The 17,969-nt window shown below is 37.9% G+C and overlaps 1 protein-coding gene across 3 annotated transcripts in view; it reads left to right on the top strand.

Moving 5' to 3' along the window:
* The window catches only part of MROH9 (maestro heat like repeat family member 9), a 124,173-nt gene that overhangs the window by 43,775 nt on the left and 62,429 nt on the right, over positions 1-17,969 (top strand). For 2 of the 3 annotated variants that reach the window (XM_063627204.1, XM_063627206.1), the window contains 6 exons: positions 3,606-3,721; positions 6,747-6,896; positions 10,148-10,296; positions 13,067-13,232; positions 16,293-16,435; positions 17,406-17,537. In XM_063627204.1, the coding sequence (XP_063483274.1) occupies positions 3,606-3,721; positions 6,747-6,896; positions 10,148-10,296; positions 13,067-13,232; positions 16,293-16,435; positions 17,406-17,537 (856 nt within the window). The remainder of the gene's footprint in view (positions 1-3,605; positions 3,722-6,746; positions 6,897-10,147; positions 10,297-13,066; positions 13,233-16,292; positions 16,436-17,405; positions 17,538-17,969) is intronic. The other variant, XM_063627205.1, reaches the window with a different exon arrangement.

A 17,969-nucleotide genomic window follows, 5' to 3' on the forward strand; every position in this document is an offset into this window, starting at 1 on the left:
CAAACTTCTTGAACTGGTAAGCAACTTTAGCAAAGTCTCAGAATACAAAATCAATGTGCAGAAATCACAAGCATTCCTTTACACCAACAACAGGCAAGCAAAGAGCCAAATCATGAATGGACTCCCATTTACAATCACTACAAAGAGAATAAAATACCTAGGAATACAGCTAACAAAGGATGTGAAGGACCTCTTCAAGGAGAACTGCAAACCACTGCTCAAGGAAATAAGAGAGGATACAAAAAAATAGAAAAACATTCTATCCTCATGGATAGAAAGAATCAATATTATGAAAATGGCCATACTGACTAAAGTAATTTATAGATTCAATGCTATTCCTATCAAACTACCATTGACATTCTTCACACGATTAGAAAAAACTATTTTAAATTTCATATGGAATCAAAAAAGACCCCGTACAGCCAAGACAATCCTAAGCAAAAAGAAATCCTAAGCAAAAAAGTTGAAGGCACCATGCTACCCGACTTCAAACTATACTACAAGGCTACAGTAACCAAAACAACATGGTACTGGTACCAAACATATAGACCAATGGAACATTGGTGCTGGTACCAGACATATAGACCAATGCAACATAACAGAGACCTCAGAAATAACACCACACATCTACAACTATCTGATCTTTGACAAACCTGACAAAAACAAGCTATGGGGAAAGAATTCCCTGTTTAATAAATGGTTCTGGAAAAACTATCTAGCCATATGCAGAAAACTGAAACTGGACCCCTTCCTTACACCTTACACAAAAATTAACTCAAAATGGATTAAGACTTAAATGTAAAACCCAAAACCATAAAAACTCTAGAAGAAAACCCAGGCAATACCATTCAGGACGTAAGCATGGGCAAAGACTTCATGAATAAAACACCAAAAGGAATTGCAAGAAAAGCCCAAATTGACAAATGGTATCTAATTCAACTAAAGAGCTTATGCAGAGCAAAAGAAACTATTATCAGAGTGAACAGACAACCTACAGAATGGGAGAAAATGTTTGCAATCTATCCATGTGACAAAGGTCTAATATGCAGAATTTACAGGGAACTTAAAAAAATTTAAAAGAAAAAAGCCAAACAACCCCATCAAAAAGTGGGCAAAGGATACAAACAGACACTTCTCAAAAGAAGACATTTACATGGCCAACAAACATGAAAAAAACCTCAACATCACTGATCATCAGATAAATGCAGATTAAAACCACAATGAGATAACATCTCATGCCAGTCAGAATGCTGATTATTCAAAAGTCAGGAAACAATAGATGCTGGAGAGGATGTGGAGCAATAGGAAAGCTTTTACACTGTTGGTGGGAATGTAAGTTAATTCAACCATTGTGGAAAACAGTATGGCGATTCCTCAAGGTTCTAGAGCCAGAATACCATTTAACCAGCAATCCCATTACTGGGTATATACCCAAAGGAATATAAATCATTCTACTATAAAGACATATGCATACATATGTTTATTGCAGCACTATTTACAATGACAAAGACATGGAACCAACCCAAATGCCTATCCGTGATAGACTGGATAAAGAAAATGTGGTACATATACACACTGGAATACTATGCAGGCACAAAAAGGAATGAGATCATGGCCTTTGCAGGCACATGGATAAAGCTGGAAGCCATCATCCTCAGCAAACTAACACAGGAACAGAAAACCAAATACCATGTGTTCTCACTCTTAAGTGGGAGTTGAGCATTGAGAACACATGGACACAGAGAGGGGAACAACACACACCAGGGCTTGTTGGGGGTGGGGGGTAAGGGGAGGGAACTTAGAGGATGGGTCAATAGGTGCAGCCAACCACCATGGCACATGTGTACCTATGTAACAAACCTGCACATTCTGCACGTGTATCCCCTTCTGCTTTTTTTTTAGAAGAAGAAATAAAAAAAAACTCCCTATGAAAAAAGACAACCAAATAAAAAATAAAAATGGATTTAAATAGTCAAAGAAGCACAGATAGCAAAGAGGCAAATCAAATAATGTTCTATATATACTTATTAAAGAAATGTAAATTAAACCTATAATGAGATACCACTACACACGCATTAGAATGTCTAAAATTGAAAAGACTGATTCTGCCATGTGTTGGTAAGGGTGTCATTGGAGCTCACATACATTGTGGGTGAAACTGTAAAATGGTATAACAACTTTGGAAAGTAATTTGGCACTATCCTAAAAAGTTAAACATATAGCTATCATATGATTCAGTCATACACAACTTTATATTTACCTGAGAGAAATGAAAGAAATTGTTCATACAAACACTTACTGGTACATGAATGTTCATAACACCATTATTTGTAATAGCCTCAAACCGGAAACAACCTAAATGTCCATTAACAGGCAAATAGATAAAGAGATTTGGGTATGTACATATAATAGAATACTATTATTCACAGTAAAAAAGAACAAACTATTAATATGTACGAAAACATGGATGAATCTCAGTAGTTTTGGTGAGTGAAGGAAGCCAACCCCCCTCCCCAGAAAGAGTACATATGGTATGATCCACTTATATAAAATCAGAAAGTACCAACTTGACAGAGCAGATGACAAGAAGTGGATAAGTGGTTGCCTTGGAGTCAGAGGATGGATACGGGGATTAGGTGTGAGGGGTTACAAAAGGGCATGAGGAAACTTTTGGAGGCAATAGATATGTTCATTTTTTTTCCTGTGGTAATGTTTTACTGAGTGGATAGATACACAAAGACTTGCCAAGTTGTTCAACTTAAATATGTTATATGGGCTGGGCATGGTGGCTCACACCTGTGACCCCAGCAATTTGGGAGGCCTGGGCGGGCAGATTACTTGAGCCCAGGAAATGGAGACCAGCCTGGGCAACATAGTGCAACCCTATCTCTACAAAATATGTATATTTTTAATTAGCTGGGCACTGTGGCAGGTGCCTGCAATCCCAGCTACTGGGCAGGCTGAGGTGAGAAGATCAGTTGAGCCCAGGAGGTCAAGGCTGCAGTGAACCCTGTTTGTATCACTGGACTTCAGCCTGGGTGACAGAGCAAGATCCTGGCTCAAAAAAGACAAAAAAAAAAATCAGTAAATAAATGTCAATTATATCTCTGTAGAGCTATTTAAAAACAAACAAAATCATTTAAGGCTCACCTTCTCTGGAACTGAAGTTATCTGCACCTGAAGCTTTTGCTGAGCACTTCTGGATTCCTTGGATTCCCTGGATTCCCTGGATTCCCTGGTCTACCACTCCTCAGCTCATTTCAGATGCCTCCAAGTCTACTCTCCCTGCCAATAGACCCTCCAGCTTAGCATTAGCTTTTCCAGCACACTCAACCATGCATTTGATGGTCTGTATGTATTTGTTATCTTGTCAGGCTATTATTAAAGTATTTGTCCATTCATATATCACATGGACTCTCTTAAACACTTTATGAATTCTGTGTGAGTGCCATAATATTTTATGAGACTAAACTATGAGCAGAGAGTTAAATATTCGGAAAACTTCAGATCTCCAGAACTGGGCAGGAAAAGAAAATTGGAAATAGTAATGTCATAGAACAAACCAGTGATCAAATAACAATCTTAAACTCTTTTTCTTAACACAGCAGATATTGGAAAAGATAAGCCTACAAACGGTAAAACTCATAGCCTCCAGTTTCCTTCTTCTGATGTAGAATTTCTACCCAAGGAGTTTCAACAAGACAAAAGTAAAATAGCTCAGGTAACTTAGCCCCCACTTTTTCCAAGGGCTTTTGTTTATATGTATTATTACTCTTAATAACAATTTATTTCAACAAAGTTTATATTGTTAGTATTTTTTCTTTTTTTTAAAACTCAGTGTGGTAAAATGTAAATGATTATAGACCATTTAGTTTTCTGATTTTCCTCTCTATTAATACTAGTTATACCTATTATTCCCAAATATAGTAATTTGTATTACTTTACTTAATCCTTATAGAAAGCAAATGAGGTATTTCCTAGTTACACTTCTTTTTGTTTGGCCAACAAATAGTTCACTAAAAATGGAGAACTTCTGCTTATTTAGAAAAATTAACAGTCATCAGTTAATAGACTTTCCAATACTATCAATTTAATCTGCAAACATCATAATGACACTGTGATTTTGATTTTGTTTAAAAGTGCTATTAAATGAAAAATAAAAATTAAAAAAGCTACATGATAAACCTCAGTAACAAGTAAGTAGTTTTTACACTGTCTCGACCCTTGGAAGAACTGTGGGCTCTATAGCTATATACACTCCCTCACCTTCTTCAAACTACATAGGTTTAGCCATAGGCTCCAGAAGTTGCACAGCCCTGGGGCCCAGGTTGGGCTTTCCAGCACCTTCCAGCCACACACGTTGAGCCAGTAGTTCAGCAAAACTTCTGGGGAAGCCCGTTAGGCTAGCTCATCTCTTGGGGTGGGAGGATCTAGGGGTTCCTCTTAAAACTACATGTATAAAGCAGTGTCTTCTTCCATGGCTGAGATGGGTTGAATTGTGGGAGGCTGAGGACACGCAGAAGCAATACATCTAACATGATATGGTCAAAAATACTGCATAGCTGTCTTAAATATGTAGAAGCCTGATGGTACATCTTTCCAAAATCAAAAGTTATTCTTTCCCACCTCCTCTCAAAAATTTCAAGCCTGGTTGACTATGTTCATTTACATAAAGAAACCAGGCATCTGTTTAAGTTTACTAACAAATCTTCCCTCATCCTTCTATCCTCCACTCCAGTATCCTGGAATTGAAATCCTGAGTACCATAACTAGGCTAGTGAACCTAGGACCAGCAGTCTGTTGGGGCCTCTTCTAAGCTGTTCATGAGACTTATCATCACAGCCTCTAGATTGGTGTCCTTGCTCATCTGAGTTTAATGTCCTTCAGGTGTAAAAATCCTTGGGCTTGGGGGAGGCACCCTGGGTCCTTGTGTTCATGACCTGTTATTCATTTCCCAGTTGTGAGACCAAAGCAAGCCCAGCACTACATGCAGGAGCAGTAGCTAGAAAACCCGGAGTTGGGACGTCCAGTAGTAGATGGAACAGGTAAATTGAGAGAATACAAGATTGTAGAAACAAGACCAAGAGGACCATAGCCAAAGACAAAGTTCAAAGCATGCAAATAGGAGTAGAAGCAGCAAGGTTGCTAACTATGGAAGCTGGAAGCAAAGCACCATTAAATGGGAGGGCTGGATTGAAAAACAAAACAGAAAACAATTCCCAAACTATGGCACTCTCTTTTTATATAGTGGTTGGTTGTAAGAGAGGACACTGTTTTGCAAAGGATCCACAGAGAGCCACAAAAGTCTCATTAACTAAAAATATATATATATATTTATATATGTTCATACCAAATAAACTAGCAGTGTCACTCATGGGAATTTATAGAAAGATATAACTCAAAATGACACCATTATTTGTGAGAAGAGCTTCTTCACAGATTTTTTAAATTATATGCCAAACATAGAGGAATAAATGAAAATCTGTGGACTATTAAGTTAATAGTATATTATGCAAACATTCAAGCAAGCGGCATCAAGAACATGTAACAACATGGCGTAGCAGTAAGAAGCAGGAGGAGATAAAAATGACCTCTGAAGAACCCAGCTGATCCTGTGCAATTGGTGTATTTCTGGAGAGTTACGTGTAGATCATATTTTACAAAGCAAACCTACCATTTTATATAATCTGCTATCACATCTTCACCTGTACATGACAGAAACTTCTAACACCAGCTCTAAGTTTCACTGGGAATTGCTTTTTCTACAACTTTTTAGATAGACACTAAAGTAAATTTTTTGTTGAGTAAGCAACTATTCAAAAAGAGAATATTCTGCCTTCCAACAGTTTTAAAAAATCCAGTGTCATATAATTAAATCTGGCTTTCTTAAAGTAGGGCAAACTATTTATGATATTCAGCCCACCTCTCCAAGCCTTGGTTATCCCCCTCCAATTTTCTTCCATAGCTTCTCAAGATTCCCATCCGTCACCCCTCTGCCCAGTGGGAGAGGAGCTAGTGATCATCAATTCTCACTCAGACCTTAGTTCTGCCTTATGACCAAAAAGCAATAATCCATCTCTTTAAGGAGAGTGAAGAAAAACCTTTATTGGTGAGATTGGGCATCCTCTGTACTTGGGAGAATGACTTTTTTTTTTCCATATAAAGGCAAAAGGAGAAAATTTGGCTCGTTTATCTTTCTTTGAGAAATCTATAATCAATGTGAGTTTGTTCAAATTTTACAATCCATGGATAGTCCTCTAACTTTAAAAAGAGATTATTTGAATTGTAGTTCTTGCACCTTGATCATGGACATAAAGGCCTTTTATTTCTTTCTGCTTCCTGATCCCTTTCTGTAAAAGAGGAAAGTCCTTGCCTTTGATTCCCTTGACTTCCTCACCCTGTCCCCTCCTGCATCTTCTGCTTTCTTCAAACTTGTTTCTGATCTGAGTAAACTCATTTCCAAAACTGAAGAAATTCATGATAATATTTGAACAGCTGAATGCTTTAAAATCAGAAGAAAAAAATTAAATTTCACTTGGATTATAGTCATTTTTGTACCAACATTGTTGTAAAATATAATTTTTAATATTTTTCATGGAAGAAGGAGACTCCAACGAGATGTATATGGCCCATGGAAGTCTTGTGGCCCTGCCTAGCTCTTGAGCATCCCCCACCATATCTGAATTTAGCTGTCTTATGTTGGTGTGAGTAAGGCCTGAGGTCATGACTATCCTTTGTGGTTGCAGAGAGTAGGGCAAACCTTACTGCCTTCCTTGCTGACTGACTTTGTGTGGAGTCTCCTGATGAAACTCTCTTCACCTGATGATAAAATCGCATCTGATGCAGCATCCATACTGAAATTTACTCTGGAATTTCATGCCGAGAAGGTCACCATGGTAAGATACTTGACAATAAGCAGGAGAGCACAGGGTTTACTCTCTAATGTGCATTTTTGCCTTTGTTGTATGTCCACTTTTTTTTATTATACTTTAAGTTTTAGGATACAGGTGTACAACGTGCAGGTTAGTTACATATGTATACATGTGCCATGTTGGTGTGCTGCATCCATTAACTCGTCATTGTTAAATGTCCACTTCTTTTTATATGTACTTCTTGTCATTGTTCATTATATCACTTCAATATAATAAGGCTTTTGGTTTTTTAAATTTTACTTAGAGACAGGGTCTTCCTCTGTGGCTCAGGCTGGAGTGCAGTGGTGAAACCTTGGCTCACTGCAGCCTCAAACTCCTGGGATTAAGCAACCCTCCCACCTCAGCCTCCTAAGCAGCTGGGACTACAGGCATGTACCACCACACCCGGCTAATTTTTTAAATGAATTTTTGTAGAGATGGAGGGCTTGCTATGTTGCCCAGGCTGGTCTCAAACTCCTGGGCTCAAGCAACCCTCCCACCTTGGCCTCCCAAAGCATGAGGGTTACAGGCATGAGCCACCATGCGTGGCCTGAGAATTTTTTGTGTGAAATATTTCAAGCATAAGAGCAATTTTAGAGAGTAGGTAATGAATGCTTATCCACCAATCATATTAAATCATAATATTTTGCCATATTTGCTTTAGAAATTTTAAAGAAATATATTAATAGCAATAAAATAGTATAGCTGTAATTGAAATCCCCTGTGTATCCCTTAAGGAAAGATTTCAAAGACCCTCAGCTTGCCATAGAGCTGGCTACGTAATTTGTGGGGCTCAGTGCAGAATGAAATCTGGGACTGCTTCCTCACAACATAGGAAATAATGTCATTAAATGTGTAAGCACATGCAGTGTTCGCCTTTCCTCCACAGTCTCTCTCTCTCAATTCTTCATGCTGGTTTTGTTTGCTATTTAATGTCTTTCTAAGCAAAAAGAACAATTAACATTTTTTAGTCGTGAGCGCAAATTTTACTATCCATACATATATTGTGCAATGCCAGTTAGAAACGTAAACATAGGAGCATTTAGCTCATGTGCAGAATCACCAAAATAATGCCATTTGTGTTTCACAGCTCACACGTGCATACGTATTACATTCTTTCCAAAAGAGTGGAAACACTACATAAAACTAGCTCGACTTTTAAAATTTCAATTTTTATCATTCACATATCCTACCAACATTCTCTACCTTCAGCTTATTGATGAGTAAGGAAAGACTGAAAGGAAAATAATTTATGGGCTACCCTTTCTGTTTCCTTCTATGTCATTTTCAGACTAAGTGGGAATTTTTAAAGTAGGTTACAGTTTCAATAAGATGCTTATCTTGCTTTTCCACTGAGCTTCACATCATGGGTCCCCTGGAATTTTGTGAACACCACATGTGAATGGGACCACAGGAACAATGGCAGACTCACATATTGTATCTCCTCTGCTCCACTGTCCCATGGGACTTGATTTACCAAATACAAAGATGAAATTGTTTAAAAGTTCAAGGTGATAGTGGCAGAGCTTTAAACAAACTAAAGGTACCTTCTCAGCACGGAGCCCTGTGCAAACACATAGGTCACAGGCCCATGAAACCAGCCCTGATGGTGATGTGAGGAATGAACCTCCAGTTCCCTCTCCTGACACAGGAGTGCAAGGTGATTGAAAATAATCTGAGAAGTCTTACTCAAATTCATAGAGCAGGAAAGGGGAGGTGATGCTTTATATAGAACTCTCAATGCTGCTGCAGATGGGAGCATTCTGTAGGGCAAACACAACCACAGGGAAAGGTGAAGGGCAAGAGTCATGTTACAAAATAGAGTTCTCTTCTAGTGAAGTGGAAAAGAGCACTCAAAGGAAGGTGAGATGAAGCCTTACCAAGTCCCTGAGAGAAAGAGAGACCAAACAGAAAACCAGATGTGTAAAACTAGCCTCTGCTACAGTGAAATCTCTAACCACAGAAAAAACATGAACAAAATGGGCTCCTCAATTTATGACCCAACCCCAGCTCCCGCAAGCAACTAGACTACTGAACACAGTGGATTCTTGTCTTAGATGGGGTTAGGTTCTAAAATGAGTTATAAGACTAAAAACATCCCTAAAAATCCCCTAAATTGCATATACAGTATATGGGCTTCTAATCTCTAAATACATCAAATATTTCATCAAAATTGAAACAGACTATCATTTTTATAACTGGACATCAATTAGTATAAATTTCTATAATTAAGCACCCAGTGACATAGGTGGCTTGCTTTAGAGGTATCTGCATTTAAAATAGGAAGAGGACAACTAGAAGAAACTCTAAATCCTATAGTTAAAAGGTCTATGGAAAAGAGTAGTTTGATATCTCTCATTTCTTGCTCACCTTGGAACCTATGTGGTTGGAAAAGTACCCTGCACTTTTTAACATTTATAATTTATTCTTTTGTTTGCCATAGAAAGTTGTACGGATAACTGAACTGTATATGATATAACTGCAGGGTAATGTAAATTTGCATCAACTAATTTTTCAGCTTATAGTCTGTTAGTCTAAAATTTATGATCCAGGATCACAAGAAATATTTAAGAAGAAAAAAATGCAATGGATTATTTTCAAAAGAAGTGAGATGATCTGGGTGGATTACATTTGATATTGAATACACAGCCACTGATTTGAGACAAATTTCAGATCCAGCTAGAACTCTCCTTGTTCAAGAATGAGTAAAAAGTGGGGAAAATGAAACTAACATGGGACCTATGAGTAGAGTTTGCAAGATTATGGGTTAGTGTTTACCATTCTGGGTCATTCCTCTGATACATGGTTCATCCCTTCAATACGTGGATTCAAATCGTCTTTAACTTGCAAAAGTTTTCTTTGAAGTATACACTGTAGCTCCGTTGTTATTCTGTTTCATTATTTCGATTTTCTTTAAGTACTTGAATTATATGCATGTTTCCTATACTGAGCTTATGTTTCTTATATAATGAATTCAACCCTCCCAAAATAAACTTTTAAAGAAATGGGCATTTTCCTGCTATTCATAAATGCACAGATTTAGTCTTCATCCAAATGAATATTTTGCATTGTGTAGTCACACATATAAATATACTTTCTACTAGTGCTTATTTGTATGTTAGTTGCTGCCTTGGTAATTCTGAGAAAAAGTGAATTCTTATGTCCAAGAAATGCCTTGGTTTAGAGGTGACTATGGAATAGGAGATTCTTGTTTACCTGTGGAATTTCTCTTCCAGGTGTCTAAGATTGTGGATACTATTTATAGGCAATTGTGTGATAACAATTGCATGAAGGATGTTATGTTGCGGGTTATCACTTTGTTGACACGTACTTCACCCAAGAAGGTCATCTTTCAACTTATGGACTACCCAGTTCCAGCAGACGAGTAAGGCCCCCCCAACCCTCTGTCCCTTCCACGAGGGCTTGTTCACAGGTTGCACTGTCAGATGGACCTGGGTTCAAATCTCAATCTACCATAGTCAGGCCTGGTTTCTTTTTTCTGAAAGAGAAAATCTGTTTTTGCATCAGGTGGGATAATTGTAAGACTTAAGATCATATGTGTTATGCATATCTTTGTATAATACCTAAAACACAGTAGGCCCACAAGATATGACCAATGTCATTATTATTTATCTGAAGCTTTAAATTGTGTTCTGTTGCATATCCCAGAGGAACAAACCTCTCCTCAATGTGATAATGGATTTTTATTCCCGTTTGTGAATTTACTCATTTTTGTTGAAGAAATAAATTTGTACATGTAGTGTTTTTCTTGTTTACGAAGGACAGACATAAGATATTTCTACATACCAATAACAAGCATTAAAATTGGGAGTCCTGTGTCCTTTAACTATTAGACTGAAATTTATGATCCAGGATCACAAGAAAAGTTTAAGAAGAAAAAAATACAAATGCGAGCCTATGGGACAATATGAACCTATCAGGCACATTAGAAGAGCTTAGAAAAATCACGCCACTCCATTTCTACAACTGGCATAAACATTGGAAATCAAGGTACTACTTCTCTACTACAAACAGCGTAAAAGGCAGAGAGTTTTATTTTGAAGAGGACTTGGGCTTTGGAAACAAATGAATCTGTTTCCATCAACTTTGACCCTTACATTTTATGTGACATTATGCAAGTTTGATAAAACTCCCCGATGCTAAATTTCCTCATCTAGACAATGAGGAAAGTCCTATATATAGATATATTATGTGGGTTAGTTAGTTAATGTCTGTGAAAGGGCATTGAAATCAACAAAAGTCTAAATAAATCACATAACTTTATTTTTCAGACTGAAAGATTGCATTTATTTAGGAAGCTTTAACTCACAAAGTATTTTACTATTCATAAAATTCCTAGAAAGATCTTCGTAAGACAATGTACTTATCCAGAACTAAGCACCCATTTTGTGTAAAGTATTCCTGGCCCTCAAGCGTTTTGTTAAGGAGAGGGAATATATCCGCATGCATACAAGATAAAAATTGCCAATAAATCTGGTACAAGCAATATGTGCTGAGGAAGTACAGAAAGCAGGCATAATTTGTTAGGTGAACGTAATCAAAGCTGCTACCAGCAGGTCTAATTCTATGTGAAGATTGAGGTAGAAAAGGCCAGGATTTGGAGTGAAACTAAACCAAAGAAACACATGAAACATTTGCTCAGCCAAGAGGTATGAACAAGAGGCAAGACAAGGAGACACGGCATATGAGAGTTGATGTCCATGTGATTCTAGGTGGGACCTGTGGGCAGGAGCAGGTGGGTAGTTGGTGCTACAGAGCTGGGTATTTCCATATTCCAAGGGATCAGGCACCTATATGATGAACCTAAACACAGAAAGGCTGAGCAATAAATGTCAGAACCCAGTATGAATTGGCAAGGTATCAGAAATACATCGGTGCAGAGATGTATAGCAGTTTCTAAGATATGCAATAGTAAGACTAATCTTGAAGAGTGTTGAGTATATAGGAAAAGGAGCTAGGGGACTGGAGGTTGAGAAGCCAGGATTTTAATAGCATCTGTGTCACTCATTGTGTGATATTTGACAAAATGGCTCACTCTTCTGAGCTCAGTTTTGTTTTTATTATTTAATTAGTTCATTTTTATTTAGGGTTTTTTATTTTTATATTAATCTACATATTAATTTGTATTCCCATGCCAGTTTTAAAATATTCTATTATTCCGGGCCAGGCGCGGTGGCTCACACCTGTAATCCCAGCACTTTGGGAGGCCGAGGCGGGTGAATCACGAGGTCAGGAGATCGAGACCATCCTGGCTAACACAGTGAAACCCCGTCTCTACTAAAAAATACAAAAAATTAGCCAAGCATGGTGGCGGCCGCCTGTAGTCCCAGCTACTCGGGAGGCTGAGGCAGGAGAATGGCGTGAACCTGGGAGGTGGAGCTTGCAGTGAGCCGAGATCGCGCCACTGCACTCCAGCCTGGGTGACAGAGTGAGACTCCACCTCAAAAATAAATAAATAAAATAAATAAATAAATATTCTATTATTCCTAAACAAACAAAGTCACAAGGCAGGAGGAGCAGAGGAAGTATAGATTGCAGAAAGCTGATCAGTTCTAGACAGTGAGCTAGAGAGACATTTAAATTGCAGTAGAAATGAACTTGCAGAGCAGACTCTGGTATTTTCTTTTTTTTTTTTTTTTGAGACGGAGTCTCGCTCTGTCGCCCAGGCTGGAGTGCAGTGGCGCAATCTCGGCTCACTGCTAGCTCCGTCTCCAGAGTTCACGCCATTCTCCTGCCTCAGCCTCTCCGAGTAGCTGGGACTACAGGCGCCCGCCACCACGCCCGGCTAATTTTTTTGTATTTTTAGTAGAAACGGGGTTTCACCGTGGTCTCGATCTCCTGACCTCGTGATCCACCCGCCTCGGCCTCCCAAAGTGCTGGGATTACAAGCGTGAGCCACCGCGCCTGGCTGGTATTTTCCATAAGGTTTTATTTAAATTCTTTCTCTGTTTTCTAGGATAAGAGGCTTGTGGGATCGTTTGGAAATAGGAATCTCAGTTTACTTTGGACATGTCTGCAGTGTCTTTGCTATATAAAAATGTAAAACCAAGACTATTTTCCTGATTCTTGTTATTCTATCAAGTAGGACATGACAAACATGATTCTCATTGTGTGGGGCGGGGCTGTGTTTGCAGCACTCTGATACAGATGTGGCAGGCGGCAGGTTCTGAGGCGAGCGTGGCCCCTGACGTGCTGAAGACAATCTTATTGATACTGAAAGCAATGCCTGGGAAAATGGAGGACACCCTAACGGAAGGAAAATGTTTCCCTCTTGACGTTACCAACTTGATGCCTTTGGCGGTAAATAACACAATGAGTGTTTCTTCTTCTCAGTATTGCTTTCCTGATTGTGAAAATCCCTATCTGCCCACAGACTCAATCATACTTTCTTAACACAGTCCTCTTCTCATGCATCCATTCATGCAACACATATTTATTGAGTGTCTATTATGTGCTATGCCCTATTATGGAGCTTACATTTTGGTAAGAAACACAGACAATGAACAAATAAATGTGTTGTAAGTCAGATGGTATAAAGCTTAAAAGAGATATACAGTGGTGTGGAGGAAAGAAAGTGACTGGCAAGGTTTAGGTAAGTTGGTCAGGGCAGGCCTCTCTGCTGAGCTGGCATCTAATCAGAGACCTGAATCAGGTGAGGATGTGATCCTTAACATATATCTGAGTTAGAGAGTTCTAGACTGAGAGAAGGGAAAAGTCTCGTATTGATGGACACTTACCTTGTATGTCAGCGAATACAAGGAGGCCAAAGAATCTGAGTGAATTGGGCAAGGGAGATGAAAGTATAGGAGATGGTATGAGAGAAGTAGCCACTGGCTAGATCATATAGGCGTTTGTAGCCATGGAAAGACCTAATCTCATCTGTGTCCATCATTTTATTCTCCTGAAAACCAAAATCACCACTCCTGGGAGTAAATTAAGGTCTTAGAGAGACAGAGTAGTATAAAGTTGGCATTGCTTCACAAATGTGAAATGTTGGAATATGTATTTCTATGATGCCAATTATAATCCCTAAAGGCAAAATCCTGAACACCATAATCCTGAATATTGAAATTCCAAAATATCAAAATCCCAAAAGTCTAAAATTTCTATCATCTAATTGAATCCCCAAACTGTAATGACAGGTTTGGAATTAGGTGCAATCAAGGCTTCTAAAAGTGAATTTCAAGTTGTCACTAATAAAGTTTGTTTTTTCCATTCAGTCCAAAGCATTTCTAGGAAAATTCAGATGAAGGAATTAGCCAGGCAATATGGCAATGACGCAAACTTTAGTGGTAAAATACATCATTTGTTTGCATTGACATTCCTTCCAGCTGATGAAATTCCAGGAGCTTTTGATAAATTAAAGCCACATATGCCTTGAATAAGCCAGAAAAGTTACTGACTGGTTTGAAATTATGTGTACAGTAGGAGAAGACACTTATGCAATGATGTTGCTGTTCAACCGTCAGTATTGTTTCCTCCAAATCTGTGGTCTTTCTATGAGTGCATGTGAAATAGATTTCTGCATGCCAAAACAACATAAAATCATGGCACAGAAGATGGGAAAATTTAACAGGGAATGCTCAAGTTAGTGTATGTCAAACCATAAAAGAATTTCAAAAAGAGTAGTATCACATGTAAAATAAATGTGAACATATTCTCCAGGGAGAACTATGCCCTAAAAGAGAAAAGAAAAAATAACAGCCATTCATCATAATAAAGGATTTCAAAATATAATTAATGATCATAAAAGTTGACCAGCTCTTATGAACCACCTCTATGCAATTGCCCATAATTTATTCCTATTGTTTTTATATGTTGAATTTTCTTTTTAGTGTATTTTTTATTTTCTTTTTAATGTATTTTTCTCTATATTTCAAGTTGTCAACATTATTTTTTCCAATTTGCTATACTACATATTTCATTTCCTATACTGGAGATAAAAATGTAAAGACTTTTAGAGGGTTCTAATTATTTTTATGCATTTTGCAAATTTATCTCCATGAAGATGCATTGTCACTATATTGACTTTGTGTGTAAGCATTGTGCTTATACATAAAAATGTTGAAACTTCCTCAATAAATGAAGTGATGCATTTTTGTATATTTGCCTTTTTCAAGAAAGATAAAATGTATTGAGATCTTGGCTCTTTGGGGACTGCATACATGGTGGTGATCCATTGGTCTGTCTTGTCAAAAGACTTAGGTTGTCCACCAAGGGATTTCAGATGACCACAACTATATAAGCTATTTCTTTATGAATATGGTTTGTCTGCCCATAACTGTTACCCATGTGATTGCTGTTAGTATACCTAAGTGTTTTATGTTTGGAAAAGCACATATGTTATTATTGCCTAATTTATTGTATAAAAGGACCTATGAAGTTTTCTGTCATGTTTTCATGTTTCTCAAATAAATGTCATTTTAATTTTTTATAAAATTTTCCATTTTTATGGGTACAGAGTAGGTGTATATATTTATGGGGCACATGAGATGTTTCAATACCAGCATGTAATGTAAAATATGTACATCATAGAGAATGGGGTACCCATCCCATCAAGCATTTATTCTTTGAATTATAAACAATCCAATTACACTCTTTATTTAAAAATATATTATTATTGACAGTAGTCACCCTGTTGTACTATCAAATAATCTTATTTATTCTTTTTAACTATTGTTTTATGCGCATTAACCATCCCCACCTCCCCCATCCCACTACCCTTTCCCAACCTCTGGTAACCAATAAATCTCATTTTTAAGAATGTAAACACGTCTTTAAAATTTTTAAATTATTTTTCCCGAGTTACAGTTTTGGGAGTTTGATCTCCCAGGATTTCAATATTCAGGATTATGGCAGTTGGGAATGTGTCTTTTAAGATTATAGCCCAGACCCATATTTCTGATGTGGTGACCTCTCACCCATATTGCAGTGGTCAATATGCCAAATGATCTGTTGGTGACCTGACCTGCCTTCCCCTTAAATATCTCACTTCCTTGTATTGTTTGAGCACAGGAAGGACCTAGGTTATTAGTATGACTGTTCTTCATGGCCACATAGGAAGGGGACCTTGGGAGGGAATCCTACCTTGGAAACCAACCTGGATCCCACTGGTTTGTCATCCAGGGTGTTTGTATAGTGCCTTGAGAGTCCCTTACCATAGTAGGCTTGGCATAGTTCCTAGCTCACAATTGATGTAACGGCTGTTATTGAATGAATGGATACCCATATATGCTTTAGGTTTTCTTCAAGGAGGCTGAAGGAGGGGTTGCAGAGTCACTCTCTTGCTCCCCTCAGTAAGGTTGACTGGGTTTAGAGAAAAATGTTTATATTTCTACCTCCTATTTCCTTCCCTTATAGGCATCCCAGGCCCTGTGCACCTTTCTGCCTCTTGGTTCCTACAAGAAAGCGGTGGCCCAGTTTTTCCCCCAGCTCTTGACGACCCTTATGTTCCAAGTCTTCTACAGCAGTAAGCTGAAACCGAAACCTAAGGACAGGACTTTGTGAGTTAAAACTGGTTATTTCAGATTAAATAAGAGATAAGCATCCAGCTGTCAATACTTCTACCCTCTTGAGTTCATATGGGATTCTTTACAGTCCTATGTGCAGTATGTTCCTTTATTACACTTTTCTCTCCTCTGAATGGTAGAATGCTTTCAGAAAAGTAACCAGCCCGGGTACCTAAAAGTTAGTTCACCTTCCCTGAGCATGTGTAGTATATAAAGAGCCATGACCACAGAACTCTGTTGATTCCTACCACACTCCCTATCAGATCAGTAAGAGACTACCACAGAAAAGAGAGCAGAGCATTAAATCCAAAGTCAGATACATTTTTTCTCTGCCATTTACTTACTTTCTGCTAGTAACCTCTCAGGGTTATTATACATATAAGATTAAAAATGATGTGCTCAAATGAGCTTTGTGAACTGTAAAATTAATTTGTGGAGATGTGATATATGGGTTTATGACTACATGCAGTTGTCTGTCCACATAGAAGTTTGGCAATTCCATTTTGCCCAAGAGAGTACAGTTGATTTTGCTACCCTGCAGGGAAATCTCAACCCAACTGTCTACTATTTGCCCTGTTCTCTAAGATGACATACATCAAAGCATCCCAACTAGATAAGAATATATCCTAATCATTTAATAGAAGAAAATGGACACCTTTAGCAAGTCATTGCATCATTGAACATCTCTTTCAAATTATCTATTGCAAATAAGCCAATAATAATAAACAAATAAGGTGTTCTGTGATTGATGCTAGATTTTGTGTGCCACAATTTTAATTTAACCCCTATCCCTGTATTGTTAATCAGGGAAGATGTAGGGCATTTAGCAGTCTTTTTCCATTGAGACATCACCTTTCTCAAAACCTATATTCTGCCCAAGATAGGATGAAAAGGCAGGTAATGTGTATTTAGTTTTTTGAATATCACTGGCATGTGATGACCTTGCTCTCTTTTGGGGCTTTAGGTATGCCCAGGATGCCCTGAGAGTTCTGCTGAATTGTTCTGGACTGCAACAGGTGGATATTACTCTAATGGAGAAGAATTTCTGGGACCAGTTATCTGAAGATCCGTGTTACGCAGTCTACTTTATTGCTAAGTAAGAACAGGGGTCTCTGTGTAGGATTCTTGGTCTCTATCCCACCTTCTCCAACTTCCTTCAATAAGCCATGCGGGAACAAAATAGGCATCTATTCCAATTTCCAAATCTCTCTTAATGATCTGAGTTGCTATTTGATTTCTACTTCTTCAATTATTTTGAAATGTTTTTATTTGCGAATTTTTTTTCCTTTTTCTTGCCCACTTACCTGATAATATAGATGCCCAATTATCCTCCCTCCACAGAACAGGTTTCTTTTTTCACAGATACAGAGAACTAGAAGTGAGTTTGGTTTTTTCCCTCTGATTTTAGCTGATTCCTGCACTGCAGGCATCAGTTTTAGACGTGTTTCTACTTGAAAGAGGTCCAGTAAAAACCTATACTCAATAAGCCAAATAAATTTGGAAAAGAATAGAAGAGAATTTTTATTTT

Source organism: Symphalangus syndactylus, chromosome 12 (genome assembly GCF_028878055.3).
Source record: "Symphalangus syndactylus isolate Jambi chromosome 12, NHGRI_mSymSyn1-v2.1_pri, whole genome shotgun sequence".
In the NCBI taxonomy this organism is placed as follows: domain Eukaryota; kingdom Metazoa; phylum Chordata; class Mammalia; order Primates; family Hylobatidae; genus Symphalangus; species Symphalangus syndactylus.